A 21533-nucleotide genomic window follows, 5' to 3' on the forward strand; every position below is an offset into this window, starting at 1 on the left:
GAGGCTGTGGGCAGAGACAAGACAGAGCTTGGGTGTTACCTGTGTTCTGTGGGAATAGACTGGTCCCCCTTTAAGGAGGCATGTGAGGGTGCTCAGCATCCCCATAGCTTCAGGAGCCAGGGAGAAGCTCCTGGTCCCAGCCGAGGTGTGCAGCTCTATCTGTTGAATCCGAATGTAATCCCACCCCAGCTCCCCACTGCCCGCCTACCTTCTCGCTCCACTGTGCAGATTGCCTCCGTGACTTGGGTCAAGGGAACATTCTTGGCGTCTGAGAACTGGTCACTGCAGTTCCTGATGATGACACAATCCTCACATCCACCGACAGCCTCGTCAGCATTGAGCTGTCTGCTCTCCCCTTCCATTGTCGTCTATGGGAGAAGGCCAGAATAGATAGGAAGGAAGGAGACGGGGGCATGAGAGGGCATCTCACCCCACCTTTCCCACCATGAGCTCTCTGTCCTTGGCTCAGGAGAGAGTCCCTCCTCCTCTGGGTGATAGTGGGCTCCTAACCCCTACCCCAGGCCCCTCATCAAACTTAGAAGCTCAGTGCTTGGGTCCATGGACCAAGTAGCCTAGAAGGCTCAGTTGTCAGCACCCAAGAGAGAGCTGGGGTCTGAGACACTGCTGTATGGCAACCCTTCAAACAACATCACTCAACACATGCTTGCCCCAGTCCCTGGCCCTCCCTCCCTCCCAGCCTCTGCAGAGCCTCAAGAAGTCAATGCACTCTTTTCTCTCACCCCTTTATTTGCTGTGTCTCCAGGCCTGCCTCCCTCTGCCCCTCCTCTCAGACAGGCTTCTCTCCTCTCCATAGCAGCCCAAGCCCCAGCCCAGCCCATCCTCTGGGGCCCATTGGCCAGTTGGCCTGTCACTCAATCCCTCCCTCATCAGCTGGGATCCCAAGCTCTGAAGAGTAGGAAGGATGTAGAAAAAAGCTGTGGCAAAAGACTGACAGCTCTGACCTGCTATGGCCTTGCTCCACACCCAGGACCACACCCAGGACCACACCCAGGACCTGGTCTTCCTATTGCTTTCTCCCTAGTAAGCCAGCTAAGATAGTGAGCTAAGTTCTCACTGATGGGTCCATAGGCTTGTGTGACCTTTGCCCTGACTCACACAACATTATGGGTACCAATTAGGCATACAATTGCACACACACATATACACACACACACACAAAACTGCACCTTTATCTGGGGGGCTGCAAGCCTATTTTGGAGAAATAGAAAAACTTTATATAGGCAAGTTCTCAAGGATTCAATACCAAGTGCAACTGAGCCCTCATCTGCAACAGTAGAACTCAAGTGTTGAGGCAGGATTGAAAGTTGGCAGCCTGGGCTAACAGGGAAAGGCTGCCTCAAAGCCCCCCCCCCAAAAAATCAAATGTTAGGTATAACTAAATCTCATAACATGTGTGTAGCAAGACACTGGATTCAATTCTTAACACTTAAAAAAATGTTAGGGTGTGGCAGTAATTACACACACCTTTAACCCCAGTACTCAAGAGGCAGAGGCAGTCGGATCTCTGTGAGTTTCAGGCTAGCCTAGTCTACAGAGCAAATTCTAGGACAGGCTCCAAAGCTACATAGAAACCCTATCAAAAACAAAAAAAAAGAAAGAAAAAAGAAAAAGAAAGAAAGGAAGGAAGGAAGGAAGGAAGGAAGGAAGGAAGGAAGGAAGAAAGAAAGAAAGAAAGAAAGAAAGAAAGAAAGAAAGAAAGAAAGAAAAAGAAAAAATGTTATGTCAGAAGACTATTACAAAGGTTGGAGAGATGGCTCAGTTGTTAAGAGCACAGGCTGCTCTTCCAGAGGACCCTGGCTCAAATCCCAGAAACCATATAGTAGTGTCTGTAATTCCAGTTACACCCTCACACAGACATACAGGCTGGCAAAATAGCAATGCACATAAGATGAAAAAATCATTAAAATATATGTTCAACACATCAGAAAAATCATCCACCATGACCAAGTAGGCTTCATCCCAGAGATGTAGGGTTGGTTCAACATTGACAAAAATCTGTCAATTTAATCCACCATATAAACAAATTGAAAGGGGAAAAAAAAAAACATGATTATCTCATTAGATGCTAAAAAAAAAAAAAAGCCTTTGACAAAATTCAACACCCCTTCATGATAAAAGTCTTGGAGAGAAAGGGGATACAAGGAACATACCTAAACATAGTAAAGGCAATATACAGCAAGTCAACAACCAACATCAAGAGAGAAATTCAAAGTGATCCATTGAGACCAGGAACAAGACAAGGTTGTCCACTCTCTCTATATCAGTTCAATATAGTACTTGAAGTTATAGCTAAAGCAATAAAACAACAAAAGGAGATCGATCAAGGGGATACAAATTGTAAAAGAAGAAGTCAAATTATCACTATTTGCAGACAATATTATAGTATACTTAAATGACCCCAAAAATTCTACCAGGGAACTTCTACAACTCATAAACACTTTCAGTAATGTAGTAGGATACAAAATTAACAAAAAAATTAGTAGCCTTCCCTTATACAGATGATAAACGGGCCAAGAAAAAAATCAGAGAAATATCACCCTTCACAATAGCCACAAATAATATAAAATACCTTGGGGTAATGCTAACCAAACAAGTGAAAAAACTGTATGACAAGAACTTAAAAACTTTGAAGAGGGCTGGAGAGATGGCTCAGCGGTTAAGAGCATTGCCTGCTTTTCCAAAGGTCCTGAGTTCAATTCCCAGCAACCACATGGTGGCTCACAACCATCTGTAATGAGATCTGGTGCCCTCTTCTGGCCTACAGACATACACACAGACAGAATATTGTATATATAATAATAATAAAAAAAAAAAACTTTGAAGAAAGAAATTGAAGAAGACACCAGAAAATGGAAAGATCTCCCATGGTCTTGGGTAGGTAGAATTAACATAGCAAAAATGGCAATCTTACCAAAAGCAATCTACAGATTCAATGCAATACCCATCAAAATCCCAGCAAAATTCTTCACAGACCTCAAGAGAACAATATTCAACTTTATATAGAAAAACAAAAAAACAAGGATAGCCAAAACAATCCTGTATAACAAAAGAACTTCTGGGGGGCATCACAATCCTGGATTTCAAACTCTACTACGGAGCTACAATAATGAAAACAGCCTGGTATTGGCATAAGAACAGACAGGAGGACCAATAGAACCAAATAGAAGACCCGGACATCAATCCACACACCTACGAACACCTGATTTTGACACGGAAGCAAAAAATAAATAAATAAAATGGAAAAAGAAAGCATATTCAACAAATGGTGCTGGAATAACTGGATATCAACATGTAGAAGAATGAAAATAGACCCATATCTATCACCATGCACAAAACTCAAGTCCAAATGGATCAAAACTTCAACATAAAGCCAGCCACACTAAACCTTATAGAAGAGAAAGTAGGAAGTACACTTGAACGCATTAGCACAGAAGACCACTTCCTAAATATAACACCACTGAGAGAAACAGTTAATAAATGGAACCTCCTGAAACTAAGAAGCTTCTGTAAAAAAAATAACACAGTCAACAAGACTAAATGGCAGCCTACAGAATGGGAAAAGATCTTCACCAACCCCACATTGAACAGAGGACTGATCTCCAAAATATACAAAGAACTCAAGAAACTGTTCATCAAAAGAACAAATAATCAAATTTAAAAAATGGGGCGGTGGTGGTGCATGCCTTTAATCCCAGCACTTGGGAGGCAGAGGCAGGCGGATCTCTGGGAGTTCGAGACCAGCCTGGTCTACAAGAGCTAGTTCCAGGACAGGCTCCAAAACCACAGAGAAACCCTGTCTCGAAAAACCAAAAAAAAAAAAAAAAAAAAAAAAAAGGGTACAAACCTAAACAGGGAACTCTCATCAGACAAATCTCAAAGGGCTGAAAGACACTTAAGGAAATGTTCAACATCCTTAGCCATCAGAGAAATGCAAATCAAAACAACTCTGAGATTCCATCTTACACCTGTAAGAATGGCCAAGATCAAAAACACTGATGAGAGCTTATGCTGCAGAGGTTGTGGGGAAAGGGGAACACTTATGCATTGCTAGTGGGAGTGCAAACTTGTACAGCCACTTGGATATCAGTATAGCAATTTCTCAGAAAATTAGGAAACAATCTACCTCAAGACCCAGCAATACGGCTGTTGGGTATATACCCAAAAGACACTCAATCATACCACAAGGACATGTGCTCAACTATGCTCATAGCAGCTTTATTTGTCATAGCCAGAACCTGGAGACAACCTAGATGCTCATCAGCCAAAGAAAGGATAAAGAAAATGCAGTACATTTACACAATGGAATATTACACAGTGGAAAAAATAATGACATCTTGAAATTTACAGGCAAATAGATGGATCTAGAAAAAAACATATTGAGGGAGGTACCCTGAGCCCAGAAAGACAAATATAATGTATTCACTCATAAGTAGCTTTTAGAGCTAAATCAAAGAAAAACCAGCCTACAATTCACAACCCTAAAAAACCTAGACAACAAAGAAGACCCTAAGAGAGATATATATGGATCTACATAGAAAAGAGAAAAAGACAAGATCTCCTGAATAAATTGGGAATGTGGGGGTCAAAGGAGAGGGTAAAAGGGAAGAGGGAAGAAAGGGAGTGGAGTGGAGAAAAATGTATAAAAATAAAAGCAATAAAACAATGTTCACATTAGCCACCACAACAAAACAAAGCACACAAGACACCCATAGATGTACACATTTGTTTCTTAGAAGGTGGAGGTACCAGTTTCTGCAGCTGAAGACAGCCTGGAGCACACAGTGAAACCCTGTCTTTCACTCAAAAAATAAAATAAAATCATCAGAAAAGTGGGCCCAGGATTAGGTATAGACAAGGCTAACACTCAGGAAAAGAAAGCTAAAGTCTCTGTGGTTTGTTTGAGGCGGAGTCTACGCTTATAGCTTAGGCTTTCTGGGAGTTCACATCAAACACCCTGCAGGCCTCCAAACTGAGCCTTTCAAAAGCTGCAATTGCACACCTGGGCCACCTTTCCTGCCTTGCCTTTGTTTTTAAAATCCGTATTGAATTTGCAAAAATTAAACTGAGTCAAAACAGTATTATGATCTACAACAGTGTTTCTCAACCTGTGGTTGGTGGCGCCCTGGCGCATGAGTCAAAGGACCCTTGCATTGGGGTTGCCTATGACCACTGGAAAACACAGATATTTGCATTACAATTCATAACAGTAGCAAAATTTCAGTATAATGAAGTAGCAATGAAAATAATTTTTTTTGGTTTTTCAAGACAGGCTTTCTCTGTAGCTTTGGGGTCTATCCTGGAACTAGCTCTTATAGACCAGGCTGGCCTCGAACTCGCAGAGCTCCGCCTGCCTCTGCCTCCCGAGTGCTCGGATTAAAGGCATGCGCCACCATCGCCTGGTTGCAATGAAAATAATTTTATGGTTGGGAGTCACCACAACATGAGGAACTGTATTAAAGGGTCACAGCATTAGGAAGGTTGAGAACTATTGGTTTACAAATCATAGAACTAACTGCTCGATCATCATAGAAAAAGAGACTCAATGTTTTAAGCAAGTTTGCAATTTTGTTAGGTCACATGCAGAGTTACCGGTCTCTGTGGGTAGTAGGTTACAGAGGCCTAAGTAGGAAAAGGTTCTAAAGTACCATCCCCTCATTTCGTAGGGCCCAAGGTGGTCACTCTGAACTTTGCCTAGAGAAAATTTGCTTCTAAGTAGCTGCTATCTGCCTCCAGTCTTCTCCTCACTTCTATCGGATCCAGACACTCACCAGAAAAAGGCTATCCTCAGAGAACCTTCTAGAAGCACCACTACAGCTGCCTGGGGGTGCTATAGGCTTCACATCCGCCAGGGGCGCAATGTAGCACAGCCCGGGATAGCAGCCACAGACTTATTTGCAATTTAGTCAAGTGAGCCCCAACTGCATCCTTTATACTTGGCCATCACCCAAGCAAGCATGGGCATTGGGCAAACAGGTCCTTTATTATCCTGCCAATGGCCCTGAGTTAATAAAGGCAGTATCCAAGAGTTACTTAGAGCTTCAGAATCTGTGGGCAGCAGGATGGCTTAAGGATAAAGATATGGGCTTGAGAGATGGCTCAGTGGTTAAGAGTACTGACTGTTCTTCCAGAGATCCTAAGTTCAGTTCCCACCAACCCACAAGGTGGTGGCTCATAACCATCTGTGATGAGATCTGGTGCCCTCTTCTGGGGTGTAGACATACATGAAGACAGAACACTGTATACATAATAAATAAATAAATCTTTTTTATTGATATTTATTGAGCTCTACATTTTTCTCTGCTCCTGTTCCCTGCCTCTCCCCTTCCCCCTTCAACCCTCCCCCAAGGTCCCCATGCTCCCAATTTACTCAGGAGATCTTGTCTTTTTCTACTTTCTGCTTCCCATGTAGATTAGATCTATGTAAGTCTCTCTTAGTGTCCGCATTGTTGTCTAAATTCTCTGGGATTGGCTGCCCAGACCCAAAGAATCACACAGAAACTATATTAATTACAAAATTGCTTGGTCTAGTAGCTCAGGCTCCTTATTAACTAACTCTTACATATTAAATTAACCCATTTCTATTAATCACTGTATCACAACTAAGCTGCAGTCTACCAATACATTTCCGGCATCTGTCTCCTTCAGCAGCTACATGGCATCTCCTTGACTCAACCTACTACTCTCTCTGTATAGCTCTTCCAGGCTGGCTATATTCTGTCCTGCCATAGGCCAAAGCAACTTTATTCATTAACCAATAACAGCAATATATACACAGAAAGATATCCTATATTATATTGGGGCATCCATCTTTAGTATAAAAACCTAAAATATTCAACAGATTTGTCTATGAAGCAGGATTTTTGAAGGACTATCCCACCTTTTCTTGACAAAGTTTGGCAGTCACTCTCTTTTATGTCCTGCTTGTCCAATCAGGACAGTATACTGTCAGCAGTTGAGAAAAGAGCAAGCACTTTCTTGCCCAATGGCTTGCTTTTGGGCAAAGGAAAGTAAACTCCATGTGGAGCTTCTTCAATGCCCATCATTGTCGCTGAAGTAGACTAGTGCTGCCAGGAGCAGACATGTCTCATTGTCATAAAAAAAGAACCTGTTATTAAAACATCTTTTAATATTCCATATATGCCTGAGGTGTTTGAAGATGACCTTTCTATCTAAAATATATCTCTGCTTGACCTTGAAAACACACATAATATGATCACAAATTCAATTGTAATAGGTGACTAATTACTAACCTGCATTTCTTTATTATCTTAAATAGCTGGTAATAATAACTTTTAAGGACTAGAAATTTGCATCACATTGTTAAATGAACTTTATATGTACAATACCTTGAAAAATATTAGAAATATATGTACAGTATTTTTAATAAAATTAATATCAAATTTGTATCAATATAAAAATCCAATCTGATGAAAAATATTTAAAACTAGTAGTTGCTTTTTAGAAGTAGATTCAATGTCTACCTTTTTATTTTGTCATATCTACAGTCTCCCTTTTTTCTTTTCAGAGTAGATTCAATAATCTACCCTTATATTTGATCATACCTATATTCCCCCTTTTTTCTTTTCAGAACAAGAACCCTGAATCTAATGTCTTTTGTTTAGCTTTTTTCCTGAACATTACCAATAAAAACTTATAACCAATCCTCCTGAACAATGACAAATATCCATAACCCAATGAGAGATCAAAAGTCACTCTCCCTACCTCTCGGGTATGTGGCTGTTGTGTTCTAAAATTTACTTCCTGCCATTTGGGGATGATGGCATCTTTAAGGGATCCTGAAAAGAAAAAAAAATTGAGTTAATTGTCAAGTCCTGGAAGAGGTAGCTGTATCATTTGTTGTCCAGTCTCTGCATAAGGGGAAAGTACAGATTTTTTTCTCAAGTCCTGGCTAGAATAGTCTGTCAAGCTGGATCATCTCACTTAGCCACTTCAAAATAATTCTGAGCAGTCTGTAGCCCAAAAGCCAATCTTTACATGGTGTTTTTCAGCTTAGTCATGTTATCATACTCATGGAGGAATGGTCATTGTGGGGCCCATCCTCCCTTTATTTTATTTATTTATTTGTTTGTTTGTTTGTTTGTTTTTCGAGACAGGGTTTCTCTGTAGCTTTGGTGCCCGTCCCGGAACTAGCTCTTGTAGACCAGGCTGACCTCGAACTCCCAGAGATCCGCCTGCCTCTGCCTCCCCAGTGCTGGGATTAAAGGCGTGCGCCACCACCGCCGGCCCATCCTCCCTTTAAAGACGTCAAAGGTTACTGTTAGGCATGTTTATAGTTCACTGCAGAAAACTGATAGAGATTCAAACCCAAAATCATCTACAGGAAGGTAGATGAGACCTTTCTCTAGAATTAGTTAGTATTTTATAGGACCATTAATATCACGACAAAAACTTCAAAATACATACACTTTAATGTAGCCCAATTAATAGAATCCCAGAGACAGATGTTGGGGTTCAGTCTGATGCTCAGAAAAAGCAAAGAAGTCAAACACTAGAGAGCTCTTACCTCTATGAAATCTTCAGACTGAAAGAGAGAAAGCAAGTTCCTTTCTCATCCCATCTTATTCCTCTCTAGTGCTAGGATTAAAGGTGTGCACCACCACTGCCTGGCATCTATGACTGCCTGGCCTCTGTGGCTACTATTGTGGTTTCTGAGATTAACAGTCTGTGCCACCACTGCCTAGCCTGAGTGACTGACTGGTGTCCTGTTTGGCATTCTGATCTTCAGGCAAACTTTATTTATTAAAATAAAAATGAAATATCACTAGATTTTAATCTTATAAATTTTTAGATATTTATGCCTTAAGAAAAACTGCTAGCCGGGCGGTGGTGGCGCACGCCTTTAATCCCAGCACTTGGGAGGCAGAGGCAGGCGGATCTCTGTGAGTTCGAGACCAGCCTGGTCTACAGAGCTAGTTCCAGGACAGGCTCCAAAGCCACAGAGAAACCCTGTCTCGAAAAACAAAAAACAAAAAAACAAAAAAAAAAAAAAGGAAAAAGAAAAACTGCTAAAGAATCAACATAAAAACCAAAGGATTGTGAGGTTACTGACAATAAAATAGTCCTTAAATATTTGTTGTTCTTCTTTCCCTTAATAAGTGGCTCTTCTGCCGGGCGGTGGTGGCGCACGCCTTTAATCCCAGCACTTGGGAGGCAGAGGTAGGCGGATCTCTGTGAGTTCGAGACCAGCCTGGTCTACAAGAGCTAGTTCCAGGACAGGCTCCAAACAAAGCCACAGAGAAACCCTGTCTCGAAAAACCAAAAAAAAAAAAGTGGCTCTTCTGACATGAGACAGAGATTTGGGATTTTACTTTAATAAGCATGCTTGGGTTTAGAGAAAGAGAGAACCACACTGCAACTCCAAAGACAGCTTTAATTTTTAATTGGACTGGGACTATAAAAAGACCGTTTGCATTATATGTCTGTAGAGAACAGTAGAAACGTTTGGAAAGATTAGTGAAATTTATGCTGTTGTAAATCTGATATACCAATAAGCTGATTTATTCTTTTTCTTGGGACAATTTTTCTGGATGATTTGTCTTTTCTCTTCCCATCTCATTTGTTCAGTGGTCTTTGGATTCCTTAGTTGGATACACCTTTATTCTTCTGAAAAGGTAGAAACCCCAACCCTAATTTTGAAGAGGTTCTCTTTTGGCAAGTTATAGCTGATCAAGTAAAAAATATTTGTTAGTCTTATAGGCTAGTTCAGATTAAAATGGCCATGCTGCTTGATGAACTATCATCTCCTCAAATTAAGAGGTCTCTCTTGTACAAATTGAGTCTTTATCAATTTTAATGGTACCAATAGCTTTTCTTCTCCTGTGAAAACAAAAGCAAAACCCTTTTCCCCCATATAACACATGTCCTGATTTCCATTCTGAGGTCAACATATCTTTAAAGTATACTGGCTGATTGAATTCCATAGTTTTTTCTATTATCCAATGTCTCTCCACAGCTGTTGTTCCTTTCATTAGCATTTATAAAATTCAAAGTTAATAAAGCATATGTAATTTATTTCTGGAGCTTTTATTACTCTTTTCTGTTTAACATATCTTTTAGAGTTTGATTTTGTAGTATATGGGTAATATGTTTTAAATTATAATCAGCACAATCTGTTTCATTTCCTTAGAAACATGCTGGAGCACTGTCTTTATTTCTACAGGTATACCAATAATGGCCGTAACTTCTAGCAAATGTGTTATTATAAAATCAGCCTTTTCCAAACTCAAAGCAGTTGCCCATTGAAAACCTGAATAGGTATACTGCGGTATATATATTTTTAATTTTTTGAATTCTGTAAAATAGGACATATTCATCTGCCAGTTTCATTCCTTTCAGTACACTTTGGGTTACTTCCTGAATGTAGTGGTGTTTGATTGTATAAAGAACAAGTAGGACATTATGTTATAATTTCCTTGACTTGTTGCCATGTAATGGAAAAGTCTATTTCTAAATCTTTGCTATTGACATGATGTTTTTATGAAATTCTGAGGCCTCCAGCATATTTCCAAACAATAGTTGTTAAATTTCTTTATTGTCTTGTGCTAGAGGTCCTGGCAGATCAAGATGGAATCAGATGTGTGTTATATATATGGGATGATTCCTATTCCCGAGTATTTCTTGCAAATGAATAAATTATAAAGTCAATTCTGTAACACCTGATATAAATTCAATGATTTCAATATGCAAAACAACTTTTTCTGCATATTGCAAATCAGTAACTATGTTAAGAGGTTCCCTAAAATCCATTAATACCACAAGAATAACACATAATTCTGACTTTTGGACAAAATCATAAGGGTTAGATCCACTTTATTTAAATTTTCTGATTTGTAACCTGTCTTTCCTGATTTGTTTGCATCAGTACAAAATGTAGGCGCTCCAAATATTGATGTTTCTTGTACAATGTTAAGAAGAGCCCATTCTCCTTTTTAATATTTATTTATTATGTATTCAATATTCTGTCTGTGAGTATGCCTGCAGGCCAGAAGAGGGCACCAGACTCTATTACAGATGGTTGTGAGCCACCATGTGGTTGCTGGGAATTGAACTCAGGACCTTTAGAACAGACAATGCTCTTAACCTCTGAGCCATCTCTCCAGTCCCAGGATATTTGTTCTTAATCTCTCACAAACTATTACTACAAGTTCTTTTCCAGGGTTCACTTTCTGTCCACAATTTGTCAATTTCATCATTATTAAAAAGTACTATAATTTCTGCTGGGTATATTTCTGCTAATTGATGAAGTCTCAATTTTCCTTTTAGAATCAACTCAGAGACCTTTCCACGTGTTTTTAATTTTTAACTCAGTTTATGTGGTAAAGAGATCCATTCTAAGGTAATACCTTCCTTCTGTATTAAAATTCCTGAAGGGGAATGCTTGGAGGTTAATAGGATCAGAATGTAGTTAAGATTCAGATTCATAGGCTGTAGAGATGACTGACAGGTTAAGAGCACTGGCTACTCTTTCAGAGGTCCTAAGTTCAGTTCCCAGCAACCACATGGTGGCTCACAACCATCTGTAAAGAGATCTGGTGCCCTCTTCTGGTGTGTGTGTATATGTACATGCAGGCAGGACACTATATACATAATAAATTTTTAAAAAATACCTTTAAAAAATTTTTTAAATGGATCCACACTATCCACATGTGCAATTTCTCTTCAAAGCAAATTCTCTCTCAGCTTCAGCTGATAATTTCCTGCGACTATTTAACTCCTCACCCTCTGAGGTTTTGACCAAATTACTCAGTTCATCAGGACCTCTCCCAGTAGAGGATCTTAGATATGAAATGTCTCCTAGCAGTCTCTGAAAGTCATTAAGAGTCTGCAAACGATCCCTCCTAATTTTGCACCTTTTGGGGACTAATTTTTGTAAATTTTCCTGTCTTTTTCTTGTAAAGGTAGAGTGACGAATCAATCTTTTAAATCAATAACTATAACAGGCCATCCTTTAGGTAATAGAGAAGGCAAAGGGATTCCAGACTGTAGAGAGCCCATTGGCTGAATCACCTTATTAACAGCTCTTAGATTTGTCACCATTCACTGTTTTCCAGATTTCTTTTTAACAACAAATACAGAAGAATTCCAAGGGCTGCTTGATTCTTCAATACGCTGAGCATCTAGCTGCTCCTGTACCAGCTGTTCTAAGTCCTGAAGTTTCTCTGATGTTTAAAGCCATTGTTCAACCCATGGTTTGTCTGTCAACCATTTTAAAAGGTAGGGCTATTGGTGCCTTTGACAGATGAGCAGCTGTTGTGTCTTCTTATTGTACAACCTTAATGGTTGGTGACCTTTTTTTATAATACCTTATAATAATTTTCCCAGAAACATGTTAATTTCTGGTTTGTTTCTAAGACTGGGGGAATGTTATCTGAGTATTCCATCACTCTAACCAATCATATCCCCACAAATTCATCGCTATATTAGCCACATATGACTTTAATTTTCCTTTCTGTCCTTCTAGCTCTATACATTCAAGCCCTCTTCTGCTGTTTTACCTGAGGTGACCGTCCTGAAGAGGCCAAGTAGATGCCAAGATTCAAGTGTAACTACTGTCACATCTGCATCTGTGCCTACCAAACATTCAATGACAATGTCGTTTATTCAGATTTTTAAATTTTGGTCTTTTCATTTGCCAAAATACTGTTTTTTCCTGAATTTTTTGTTCTCTTCTATAGCTGTTCTATTATCCAGAGCAGCATGGTCTCTTAGAATAAACTTTAGGCTTTTTAATTGCTCTGGGAAGGAGTTTCGCCCACGACTACAGGAAACGACTAAACCGGATGGATTTGGCATGAGGTCCTGGGGGATGCCCCTCAAGGTTTCCCGATGCAAAGGGTTACCTTGAATGTCCCTTTTTGATCTACATCCATTAGTCCAATGATTGTCCTTGCCTCATCTTCTGCATAATCCCGAGGGAGGTGCGTTCCATTTGAATTATAGTTACAAAATAACATTGTTTCTTGGGATGCCCTGTTTATAATCCCTTTATGGTGACCTTGTTTGTCACAACTGAAACACTTGGCATTTTGATTTTTCTTCAAACCTCTGGAAATCACCTCTCCTATCCAAGGATCATGATGGTCATGAGATTCAATACTGATTGCCTCTCAGATCCATTCCTCCAAAGTGCTGATCTTGACTTTAAAGGCCTAATTGTCTTTTTGTGTTGAGAATTAGCATTTTCAAAAACCAGAGACTCAATTTTATTTGCCTAGCTTTTGAATTTGGTATCATTCTCTTTACTGTTGATGTCAATCTTTGTAAGAAATTTGTGAAGATTTCTTTCAGTCCCTGGAGGACTTTAGTAAAAAACTCATTTCCTACTTTTTCAATTCTGTCCAAAGGTCATGTAAGATCTAGAAGTTAAGGGTCCACACACAAATAAAGCCCAGGCTATCCTAGAATGGATTGATGCACCTTGCCTGGCGACAGGAATAAAGACTAGGATAGTAAAACCTGCCCAGACAACACCATGCTGTTACCACACAGAAGCAGATGAAGACACATACAAGATTAGAGAAATACAATTTTAATCAAACAGAAAGGTAAACTTTAGGCACCCGTTATCTTTCTGCCTAAAACAGTGGAGAAAAACTGTGGAAACAAGGCCGTTTGCCAACACTCGTGACAATGCTCCAGTTTCGAAAAAAACCTTAATGAAAATGTTAAACATGAAAATAGAAGTCTGAGAGATGTAAAAGTGTATAAAAAGCCCAAATGTGTCAAGGTTGTTCTTTTTCTACAAAATAGCACCAGTAAATAGAGTAAAAGGTGTTAAAAGCATCGCAAGAGCATTTCTGAAATGCAGCTTCTCATCTCCAGGGATGCCCTAAAAGAATCCCCTTAAAAATATAATGTATCATGGGGTAAAAAGGTTTTAAAAATTTCCAGAAGATCAAAGTTTCTCATTGTAGTTTCCCCATCTCTTAGACAAGGGAAAATAATGTGCTTCTGGCCCTAGCTTCTCAATAAGTATTAGAGGATCATACTTATCTGGGGACCTGAGCTGGTGGGGGAGGGGGCTCATTATTTGGAGAGAGGGAGTGGGAAATAGTTTAGCTAAGCTCCCTCCTTCATGTCCCTCACATATGGAAGAGGGGCCACCCCGCTTCCTGAGCTCAAAACATTCTATTCCAGTCTTCTTGAGGATTAGCTACACGGGCCCCTGCCCAGGGAATCTTGGGGGAAATAGCCCTGAATGTGATGACGACATCATCCCTGCTGACATCATCATACTGGGAAATGCTACAAGGCCAACAGGACTCCAGCCCTTGTACCAGAGCAAGGGGAAGGTGCCATTAACACTTAAGTCATAAACATCACCTTTTTCATCTTCTACTATCCCTAGGGAAAATTAAAAAACACAAAACAAAAAATCCTGGCCTCTTGACCTTGTTCATCTGAGCCCACATTAATACTAGCATCCTCTAGCAAATGGGAGCACAGGTGATTTAAAAACAAAATCTAAAATGATTTTGCAGCATCAACCTGAGTACTGGGAGAGCTATTATTTTGGTATCTTAGCATCACTTCTGACTGATTAACCCAGGAGGGAAAAAAGCCATCTTGCTACCTATTTCAAGTTTTAAAGTTTCAGGATAAGAAAACATGAGCACCATGTTGGGCTGCTCTAAGCAGCCAGGTCTGAGCTGTGCACATGGAGAGAGCACCTTGGGCTCCCCTGCAAGGGCCAGGAGGCTCTGCTCCCACAGAGCAGGAGAAAGCTGAGGTACACAGTGAGGTGAGGCCCCAAACAGGTGAGCTGAGAAAGGGGAGAGGTGAGGTGACTTCAGGGAGGGGGTGATTCTGGGGACCTGGCTCAGACCAAGAGCACCCCAGTCCTGGGTAGAACTATTCACATGCAAAGTAGTCCTTCAAGGGGGCAAAGAGGTGTCTGATGACCGGTACACTCCAGGACCTTCCCAGCAGCTTCTGGCGGGCACCACGGCCCATGTTGGACACGTCTGTGTAGTGTGCAGGAAAGCCGAAGATCCTGGGAGAGAACAGAGTGAAAAGTCACCAGGTCAGAAGGAGCCAGGTCCCTAGTACACCAAGAACAACTGTGTTCTGGAAGTCAGGCCTAGGAAAGCTACCAGCCTCGCTCAGGACTATTAGACTCAAAGGAACCTACCTTCTAGACTACCAGTTCAACTATTAGCTAAGAACACTTGCTCCCAGCTGATAGAGAGAGGAAATCAGTGTTGTGTATTGTCACTGGGACTGTACCCCTGTTCCTCACAGACCACGGTATGAATTAACCCTTGTTAATCTGCAGACATGTGTCTAGGACACTGTAGCTTTAGAGCCTGTCCCGGAACTAGCTCTTGTAGACAGCTGCCTCGAACTCACAAAATCCACCTGTCTCTGCCTCCTGAGTGCTGAGATTAAATGTGTGTGCCATCACTGCCCAGCTCTAGGACCATTCTTAAATGCATAGTGTGAACTGATCTATGTATGATCACCAGTCAGTCAGAAGACACATGTATTTGGCTCAAAATATAATGAGAAGTCAAGCAATTTGTTTTCTGGGGGGAAAAACAAAAAGGACGAGATTTTCAATGGCAAACAGAGGCTCACAGGCACAAGTACATATACAGCTCTCTCACCACTCGCTCTTTTCTCACTCACACACACAATCTCTCTCTCTATCCGCTCCCTCTAAATATTAGAGAAAAAAATAAATCCAGAGCTTGCCCAAGGTACTTCGTCAAAGGTGTTAAAGAGGACAAAAAGACTGAATCTCATTATCGCAGGCTTATAACCGCTCTAAAGTTAGCTGTAGGAATTCAACACCTCCAGCCCAGGCCTTGCTATTCCTGTCATCTACACAGTACCAATCACACCTCAACGATCATATTAAACTGAAACTCTCAAATTCCAGTACAAACCACAGCATGGACACAATTACAGTGACCCAGCCTGTGGCCCAGGGACCTTTACAGAAGAGGACGCTGAGATTGCTAAGGTTGATAATATCCTGAGATTGTTTCTGGACAGAAAAGAGCGGATGCACACAGGAACTCCCAGTATTGTGATGGCATGTACCAGGTCTGTGGCAGATCCCAAAGAGTGGGGGAAGGTAGGAATCCCAGTACTAGGTAGAGACTGAGTAGTTACACATCAGGGTAGAGCCCACTCACTAAGACAGCTGGGCGGCACTTGAGGAGTAAATGGGGAATAGCAACATCTAAATTGGGTGAGTGGGATTGGAGAGTGGAGAGGGTTGCAATGTAGTTGAAAGGGTTATGTTCAAATCTGAAAAAGAATTAATTGTAAAAGAAAATATTACTTGGGTCATGGTGGCTCACATTTATAAGCCAGGCATTCAAGACACTGAAGCACAGGAGAGCCTATAGTGAGTTCATTCTCAGCCAGGAGACCAGAAAAGAAATAAATATGTAATGAAATATGGAGCATTAACATCTTCATGAAATAGTTGATACTTATATCTGGAAGAGAGGGAAGGTAGTGGGGCACCGCCTTTAATCTGAGCACTTGGGAGGCAGAGCTAGGCGGGTCTGACAACACAAGTAGCAGATCAGAGAGACCGGAGAGAGAAGGGCCCGCGAGGAGAATTCTGGGGATAAACAGGAGTTTCCTCAGCCTTGTCCTTTAAAGGAAAATTTGGGACAGGAAAATATCAGAGCAATGCACACAGGCGTCCACCATCCTGTCTCTCACCCCATTTTCCCCTCTCCTGTCTTTGTTCCAGATGCAGCTCACCTTTCGAGCTCAGTACACCACAAAACATCGTCCTGGCCATTCATCACTACAGGGAAAAGCTGGTTTTTCCCCTGTCTGATGGAGTTCGACTTGGTGGTTATTGTCTGTACTTTCTTTAACTGGAGAACAAAACAATATCGCGGGGTGAGCACAGAAGGCTTCCAAGTGGGGTCAGGCTCAGAAGCATCAGAGGGCAGAGGACTGAAGGCATGAGTCTGGAGAGCTGGCAGGGACAGGCAGACACAGGGAGAGGACAGAGACTTGGAGAGATTCTTTGTGCTTCCACAAATGCTACATGAATTTTCGTGACCATGAAGGATCACGTGGGGGCCAAGACACCGGTTCTTGATCCATGAGGTCATTAAGAGCAGAAACCATCCAGACTCAGAATGGCCACCGGTGCTTGAGCATCAGGCCTTTGCTTTTCACAGACACAGAGAAGGCGCTGAGGCCTCACTGTGCATCTGTGACTTCACAGCACAGCCTTTGGCCACAGCATCCGCCACTGTCCTTACTGCAAAGAGCACCTGCAGCACAGCCTCCCTGCCTCCAGCATCACCACCACAGAGCGCAGCTGGGTCTTCCTGCTGGGGTTGTTACTCTGAACTTGAAGAAGAGAGAGAAAAGTCTGTGGGGAAAGGGGCCCAGCACCAGGGGTCTGTGAGGGAATGAGCAGGAGCCGTGTGCAGAGAGCCCAGGTCAGTTTTCCGGAAGGTGCGGCACAGCCCGCTCAGCATCTTACCTTTGCTGTCCTACTGAACTCCAGGCAGTCCTGCAGCTCGAGCTTATCATTCTTGGAAGCTATCACGGGCCTGGGAACAGCCAAAACCCGTTATTCTCCAGCATCTGCCCTGTGGGTCTACGCTAGAGACCTCACAAGTCAGGTGAAGAGAGAATGTAGCTTTTTAAATAAAATTCAATTTTTTAAAAATGTGTAGCAATGTCTGCATGTGTTTATTGGACCAACCCATGCAGCCAGGGTCCATGGAAGTGAAAAGAACAGGGGTTACAGAGTTCTGAGCTGTCATTTCTGTGCTGGCAATGGAACCAAGAGCAACTCCAGAATCTGCTTCCTCAGTGCACTTAGGTAATATCCATGTCACAAACCTTGGATGAAAACCATACAAGTGAGAGCACAAGGCTGTGCCTAAGTGCTTTAAGACCGTGCCCAGTACCCACACACAGTATAGTGTTGTTACTGATTGGAATGCATTAAGGAGAACCAAGTGCTCTGCAAACCAGGAGTGCCCCACACACAGGCAGCACTATCACCCTGATCTAGATCACCGTGGACTTCGTCACTATGAGATATACATTACTAGTGATGGGAGCTCAGAAGGCTCTTAATAGTAAATGCCTTCCTCCATGAAAGACACTCAAAGCTTGCTCCTTCTGGCCATCTGATCTGCAAATGTGAATTCTAATATCAAGAGCTGCGATTCAAAGTAGAAACCTGTCCACATCTATACATAGAAGCTATGAACTACAGCAGCCTCATTAAAGGACCCAAATACCGAGACTTCACAATGGAAGCAGTTTAGTTAAAGAAATCATATCCAGCCCTGACAGCCTTCTAGCTGACCAATGACAATTCCCATTTTCTTTCTTTTATTTTTCAACATTTATTTATTTATTATGCATACAATATTCTCTCTGTGTGTATGCCTGCATGCCAGAAGAGGGTACCAGATCCCACTACAGATGGTTGTGAGCCACCATGTGGTTGCCGGAAATTGAACTCAGGACCTTTGGAAGAGCAGACAGTACTCTTAACCTCTGAGCCTTCTCTCCAGCCCTCCCATTTTCTTTTAAGGTCTTCATGGGCCTAACCCTGAGACCAAGAGAAAAGGATCAGAGCAAGCCTAGATCTGTGTAGATTCAAATATCCACACAAACCTTCAACATGGGTAGGAGCATCATCAAGTCTAAGCCCAGGAACCAAGACCAACATAGAGCTTTCAGGCGTTCATAGCGCATGCAGGCTCACACAGGCACACACATAAGTATAAAAGTACAAAGTATAATAAAAAAAATAAGGATTTGTACAAACAAATGTCTTTGACTGACGGGTGATGATAAGCCTGCAGATATCAGCTAGTGCGTTCTGTCTCTGCCTAGACCTCAAATGCTTCATCTGTCAAACTAGACTCTTCCTCTCATTGCCCACTTGCTGACTACACCTAACTCCTTTGACTCCAGTGTTTGACAGCCTCTTGAACTGCGACTAATTCACCACTTCATTCGTGTCTTTCTGCCTTATTCTTCTTTTCCTGCCATCAGACAAATGCATATCATTTTAGCAACTCCCCATGACTTCCAATGCTGACGTAAGTATGTGGCACTGTTTTAAAACTGAATTACTTACATGTATACCTATAGTTTCTTTCTCAGGTGTTCCTGACTAAGAACACTGATCTTGAAGCTTATCTTGGGAAACCCATTGACCCAAAATCCAGAGACCATCGTTCGGCATCTGACACTCATTATTCACATGGCTGCGTTCCCTCTGCTCTGTGAAGGAGCACTCTTGTCCCCATTCACATTGGCAAAGCTGCATTCCCAATCTTGAATGTACCCACTACCCTCTGCATCTCGTCTACTCCACAAGAGTCTACCATTGAACAAGCAACAACACAGCAGCAGTGAAAGGGCTTGATGGCTGGGTAAAATTAGCACAGGCTATCCCAAGAATGAACATGGTATGGTACCCAATTCTGCAAGCTCCAGTGATTAAGTGACCAATAATATCTCCTACAAACAAAACTGGTCTGCCTTACTACAGGCTCCTCCCACCTCTAGCCACACTTTGTCACCAGATCCCTATGAAAGTGTTTCAGAGCTTATGGAGAGTCAAAGATGGCTAATACCATCTGACTGTGCATCTTCATTAGCAAGGTCTTGAAAGCAAACACAGATGAGCTAAGAAGACCTCCACAGAGTGAATTGCTTGTGTATGAACTGCCTTGACTAAAAAAACTTGATTCATAATAAAAGTATAGGAAATCTAGACTGAGAAATCTAGAGACGTAGATTCTAAGCTATCCATAAAATAATTTATTTATGTTTGTTTATCTGTTGTATGTGTGAACGTATTATCTGCACATGACATGCATAATGAGCACTGTCAGAAGTCAAGAGGGCATCAACTTCCATGGAAAAGGACACTAAGACCAATGAACACAGGGAAGTGGACACCATCTTACGGAAAAATTGCACCCTACAGAATGGGAAAAGATCTTAACTATATTCTTGATAGAGGGTTAGTATCTAGACTATATATAAGAACTACAAAATGGGGAACAGAGATAGTAAACCAAGTCCTCAAAATATGACATATAATCACCTGAGAAATTCAACATGCCTAGCCATTATGAAAATATTATAGCTGGGAGACGGTGACACACGCCTTTAATCCCAGCACTTGGGAAGCAGAGGCAGGTGGTCTATATGAATGAGGCCAGCCTGGTCTACAGCACTAGTTCCAGGCAGGAAAGGCTACAAAGAAACCCTATCTCCAAAAAGAAAAAAAAGAGGCAAGGAGAAAGAGAAAGGGAAGGAGAAGTAAACTGAGGGAAGAAAGACTGACAGACTAAGTGAAAAAAAGACTAAAAAGAAAAAAAAGAAAAAAGCATGCAAATTATAACTGCGATTTCATCTCATACCAGTCATGATTGCTCTTGGTGGCAAGGATAAGGGCACAGGGAAACCCTTATTCATTGCTAGAGGGCACGTAAATTGGTTCAGGCACTATGCTCAGTATGGCAGCTCCTCAGGAAGCTGGCAGTAGATCTGCCAAGATCCACCACAATCCTCTTGATGGTATAGTGAGGACTCCCCCACTCCTACTTCTCAGCCATTCTTTGCTCTTTTACACATAATAGACAGCAGTTAGAAACCGCCTAGATGCCTCTCAATTCATGGATAGTGAAACTGTCGTTCGTTTACACAATGGATCTGTTAAGTTGTTAAGAAAAACAAAATAATGAACTTTGAAGATGGGTGGAACCAGAAAAAAAATAATCATAACAAAGACCAAAAGGTTAAATATTGTGTATTTTCCCTTAGATGTGCATGGTAGCTTTTAAGCCTTCAATCTGTGGTACGTCCAGGTACACAGTAAAGACATGGAAGAATCCAGATAGAGAGATAAAGGGCAAACTATAATAGGTGGATTAGGGAGTATAAGGAAGTACAGATTATACTTTCTAAATGGTTTGCCTGTGTCACACGCAGTTCTGGAGCCCTAGGATGACGGAGGGCCTGAGACCATTTGTGTTACAGACGGCTGTACCATGACTCTAGGAAACAGACGGCCACTGAGCTTAGAATGAGCTTAGACGCTGAGCTGTCATTTCTCCAGCCACCATGCCACAATTAACACGTCAGCTCTGTCCCTAGGACCCACTTCACCTCAGGGACAGATGAAATGGCCTTTGACATTCAAAACTTGCACTGGTAGCACAGCAGAAAGAACAGGGAGGCTTCACGGTTCTCAGACATCATGGGGACCCTGAGAAACATCCCCCCTGTAGCTAGAGCAAGGCAGTTGCCCAAGAAGTCCTGCTCCAGTGCTACAGTCATCCAGAGGATCCTAAAGACAGGCCTTTCTAGACAGTGACTTAACATTGCTAAATACAGTTTCTCATGTTGTGGTGCGATTATTTCATTACTATTTTCTAACAGTAATATGGCTACTGCAATATTGCCCGCAGGTTGAGAAGCACTGTTGCAGTGTCATTCAGACTTTGCCATCTGTTACCTGTCCCGCT

At 41.7% G+C, this 21533-nt stretch overlaps 2 protein-coding genes across 2 annotated transcripts in view; both read right to left on the minus strand.

Moving 5' to 3' along the window:
- LOC130881507 (DNA (cytosine-5)-methyltransferase 3C-like) overlaps positions 1 to 362 on the minus strand; it is a 29661-nt gene extending 29299 nt beyond the window's left edge. Inside the window, 1 exon segment of the mRNA XM_057781114.1 lies at positions 209 to 362. Coding sequence (XP_057637097.1) covers positions 209 to 362 — 154 coding nt within the window.
- Positions 363 to 13910: 13548 nt separating this feature from the next.
- LOC130881172 (DNA (cytosine-5)-methyltransferase 3B-like) overlaps positions 13911 to 21533 on the minus strand; it is a 35464-nt gene continuing 27841 nt past the window's right edge. Inside the window, exon 20 of the mRNA XM_057780523.1 lies at positions 13911 to 15034. Coding sequence (XP_057636506.1) covers positions 14893 to 15034 — 142 coding nt within the window. The 3' untranslated portion in view covers positions 13911 to 14892. The remainder of the gene's footprint in view (positions 15035 to 21533) is intronic.

This window comes from Chionomys nivalis, chromosome 9 (assembly GCF_950005125.1).
Source record: "Chionomys nivalis chromosome 9, mChiNiv1.1, whole genome shotgun sequence".
NCBI classification, from domain to species: Eukaryota; Metazoa; Chordata; class Mammalia; order Rodentia; family Cricetidae; genus Chionomys; species Chionomys nivalis.